At 38.7% G+C, this 4,664-nt stretch overlaps 1 protein-coding gene across 1 annotated transcript in view; it reads right to left on the minus strand.

The window, feature by feature from the left end:
• Positions 1-4,664, minus strand: part of LOC101850341 (nuclear receptor subfamily 2 group E member 1) — a 70,815-nt gene that overhangs the window by 7,242 nt on the left and 58,909 nt on the right. Inside the window, exons 7-8 of the mRNA XM_035970491.1 lie at positions 1,448-1,574; positions 3-227 (exon numbers count right to left, since the gene is read on the minus strand). Coding sequence (XP_035826384.1) covers positions 3-227; positions 1,448-1,574 — 352 coding nt within the window. The remainder of the gene's footprint in view (positions 1-2; positions 228-1,447; positions 1,575-4,664) is intronic.

Below are 4,664 nucleotides of genomic sequence, written 5' to 3' on the forward strand. Positions count from 1 at the left end.
GCGGCCAGCAAAGGACCAGCGTCCAGCGGAATCTGGAACTGCGCAGCCCCGAGCACGAACAGTTCCCGCCAACTCTCCTCCAGCAGCAGGACCTGGTCCCGGAATGGCAACGTCACAAAGGCTGGCACCGTCTTGGCCCACTTGACGCTCATGAACAGGAGACGCGCGGCTGCCTCACAGATGGCTTCCGGATTACTGGCGTAGCCTTGGAGAACTTCGTGTGGGTACTGAGGAGGGTGATAGATACATTTTTATTTATTTATTTATCTTTCTTTTTTTTCCTTTTTTTCTTTCTTTTTTTCTTTCTTTTTTCTTTCTTTCTTTATTCGATCGCTTCAGGTTTACTGACGTACGTAGCCTTAGAGTATTCATGTATTTATTCATGTATTTATTTTATGTTTTTATATATTTATATATTTATTCATTTAATTAGAAAATCGCCTCTTGGTTACTGACGTAGCCTAGAACAACTGAGAATAGTGGTTTATTTATTTATTCATTTATTCGTTTATTTATGTATTTATGTATTTATTTATTTATTTGTTTGTTTACAAAATCGCATCTGGGTTACTGGCTTAGCTTTGGAGAACTTCGTGTGGGTACTGGGAATATTTATTTATTTATGTATTTATTTATTTATCTAAAATTATTTATTTATTTATCTATTTATTCGTTCGTTCGTTAATTAATTAATTAATTAAACTTATTTGCTCATTTATAAATTTTTATTGGCTCATGTATTAATATATTTGTTTTCTCAAATTTCATATTCATTGTTCTATTTATAAAATCATTGAGTCATCCATTTTAAAAAATAAAAAAATATGGATCTTGACTTTACATTTTTGTTTAAGTTTATAATACTTTCTTCTATTTATGAGTTTGTTGTTTTTGTTGATTGCTTTTCACACACATATTATTTACATATCTATTCAGTTACTGCTTCATTTACATACGCAAGATTGTGTTATTTTCCTTTCTGTATTTTGATTTCTTCCTCTCGTTCAACGTGTTGAAATGTAGGCCTGTGTTCTTACTCTTGTAATTTTCGTTTTTGTCTGTTTTTAAATAAACACATGCAGTTAACTTAATCAACAATGGTAACTTTATCTTTCTTCAGGGACAATTATACTCCTAAACTGCCTATCGATCCACTTTCTTTTTACCTCAAGTTATAATCACATGGACAAGCGGCTAACCCAGATTTCGGGGGTTTCCAGAAATCTTCACCTACACCAAAAGTAAGCATTTCCCTAGGGCCTACCTATATAAGAAGTTTGGTTTCAGTGGTGTGTATATTTGTTTGGTTATAGAGAAAACTCTCCTTGTCTTTTAAAGAAATTGAACAAAGTACCTAAAACTTTACCTTCGATTTTCTCAAAAGGGCATTTTTCGGGATAGCCCCCTTGAGCTTAAAAGCGGACAGTTAACTTGGAACATCGCTCACCTTAGGCAGTGGGTGCATGAGCACGCCGGCAGGGGGCGTGGCCACAGAAGTGGGCGGTTCCACCGCGGAGACCGTCACGCCATCACCGACCTGCTCGTAGCCCACGAAGGAGGGGAAGAAGGGAGGTCTGTGGAGGCGGAGGAGGGGAAGGATGGAGAGAGGGTGAGTATTATTATTAATAATAATGATAACACTATTGATAATGATAATAGATATAGTACTACTACTACTACTACTACTACTACTACTACTACTACTACTACTACTACTACTACTACTACTACTACTACTACTACTACTACTACTACTACTACTACTACTACTACTACTACTACTACTACTACTACTACTACTACTACTACTACTACTACTACTACTACTACTACTACTACTACTACTACTAATAATAATAATAATAACAGTAATGATGATGATGATGATGATGATAATAATAATAATAATAATAATAATAATAATAATAATAATAATAATAATAATAATAATAATAATAATAATAATAATAATAATAATAATGATAATAATAATATCACAGTGTGGGAGGTTCGTAAATTTCGTGGGCGTGTACATATTCAAAGAGAAGGAGAGTATTGACGCAAGATTGTGGGGAGGTGGTAGATCTTGGGGCATGTACGTGTTTGGGTACGTGCCTACTTGAAACATAACATGTGTGAATGCGAGCTATAGTTTGTATCTTTTCTGATAGTCTTAATCTTGTTCGCCTGGTTGGCTGCAACTACAAAATTACACGCCGCTTTTATTCGGCCCTGGAGATGGGAGCAGGGGAGGAAGGGGGTGGGTTGGGAGGGCGGGTGAAGAATAATACTCAAGTTGTATGAGGGAAGGATGATAATTATGTTTTCTCTCTCATCACCAGTCAATGCAACTGTGTTAATGGCTATTTCAAATTTTTTTCGCACCCCCCCCCCCCACACACACCCCCCCCAAACCAATTCCCTCAATGTAACAAACGGAATGCAACTAAATACCTCACAATGTGGGTGTGAAAAACAGACTTTCAGAATTTCTTTTCTCAGGGTTTTTGAAGGAAAATTCAGACATGATAGGGATGCACCATGTCCTTTGCCGGCTTTTGGACAGCAGAAGTGGATAATGGTGTGACATCGACATCGTTAAATATTTGTTCATTATCAAACACCGATTAAAAAGCCCTTCTTAAAAAATTGAAGCGCGAAAGAATTAAGAACACAAGCAGATACTGAGAGAAAAGAGAAGATTATCCCCCGTAAACGTTTCAAGCGGAGACATCTGCGAAGTACAATATTGCCGAGTAGAAATACGAAAAGTGTTGCGAAGTACAAATGCTGGGGTGTATCAGCGCGATCAGTGCAATTTGCTCCCGGAACCTGCGTCTATAGGGAAGGCAACGCCTACAGCCAGCAAAGTAATAATTATACTGGTGCGTGCATACCACTTGAGAAGCCCCTCGGTTGCTTTCACAAAGGTGTTAAAATTCTTCCCATGGAGGGCAGGCCGTGTCTTTGAGCCCCTGTTTGTTACTTAATTGCTCTCCACACTTGAATGCTTTGCTCCTCTCTTTCTCCTTCTTTCACACCTTCTGGGGTTCTCATTACAACATGCAAAGAGACTCGGGATAAACATTTATTCCTTGGACGCTCTATAACCGTGCGAACGTTTCATTTCATAAAGTGTGAAGGATCTCTAATCCAAGCTACAGCTCTTGGAAATGGAAGAATAAATATTTGTGAGAGTTTTTTTTTTCAAGAACTGTCGGGGTGAGAAAAAAAGTGAGGGAAGACCGGATGGGGTCTCCACAAAGATACAGTGAAGAGAGGCGTTGGAAGAAAAAAATCTTCAATTAATATCTCCCCCCCCCCCACGCATGAGTGGTGGATTGTTAGCCATTCTTACACTGTCCCAGCGGTGGATATATTCTCTCCACCCCTCCCACCCTCCCATCCAATCCGGGGGACTCTTTAGTGCTCTACGGAAATAGCACCACACACACACACACACACACACACACACACACACACACACACACACACACGCACACATACACACACACACAAATTGAATTTAATTATAATTTGCATATTTTATAGTGTGTGTATTGTTGCCTGTCTTTTTAAGTCTCAGAGAAAGAAAAAATATAAAAAACCCTGAAAAATCCGGACAAATGACGGAGTCTCCAAGCGTGCGTGGTGGCGAATGATCAGAACGGGCGTCTTCATTAATGGGCAACGTTCTTGCACACCTTACTGAGAAATGTTTTCATCCTTCTTTCAGATCAATACCATCCAAAAATGGTCGCTTTTAAGGACAAGCCGGCTAACCCAGATTTCGGGGGTTTCCAGAATTCTTGACCTATACCAAAGGAGGGTACTGCCCTACCTGTAGGAGAAGTTTGGTTTCATTGGTTTGTATACATGTATTTGTTTGGTTATAGAGAGAACTCTCCATTGCCTTTTAAAGAAACTGAACAAGGGTCCAAAAACTTTACCTTCGATTTTCTCAAACAGCATTTTTTTGGGATAGCCCCCTTGTGCTTAAAAGTGACCAGATTATCTCTCCTTGGTTCATCAGCCTTATGGCGTAGAAATGAAATGTCTTAGAAAAACGTTAAACCTAACGATGAGGGGCAGACAGAGAAATGAAGACACCAGACAACAAGAGTGCATAGAATCGAGCATGAAATACACCGAAGGACAACACATAACGTGTTTTGGGACACCTTCAAGGAATGTGGCCCCGACAGCCAGCCTCAAAAAGCTTTCAACAAGCGATTCGATGGTTTCAAGGCAAAAGAGGAAAGCTAAGAAAAACATGAAGCAAAGGAGTCAAAATCAAAGCGACTCCAAAGATCAAGTCCTAATTCCTTACAGTTACAAAGGTCATATCTCACAATATGGGTGTGAAAAAGGCATAATGTATTCAATATTTTATTTATTTTCGAGAGGAACTTTCATTGAAAGTTTGTAAAGTTACTAAGGGTTTTGACTATAGTTTCCTCATAATTTTGTTACTCATGTAATTCCGATTACAATAAACTTTTGAAATGTTTTTGACAGTGTTCGCGCTCGCTAATATTCTGCTATACATGCTCCCATGCACACAACAAACGAGAACATAACTATTACATTATTATTACATTATGTTTAAAACGCTCATCTGTCCACGTCATTAACGTTCTCTCCCTCACCCCCCTCTCTCTCTC

Source organism: Aplysia californica, unplaced genomic scaffold (assembly GCF_000002075.1).
Source record: "Aplysia californica isolate F4 #8 unplaced genomic scaffold, AplCal3.0 scaffold00273, whole genome shotgun sequence".
NCBI lineage: Eukaryota > Metazoa > Mollusca > Gastropoda > Aplysiida > Aplysiidae > Aplysia > Aplysia californica.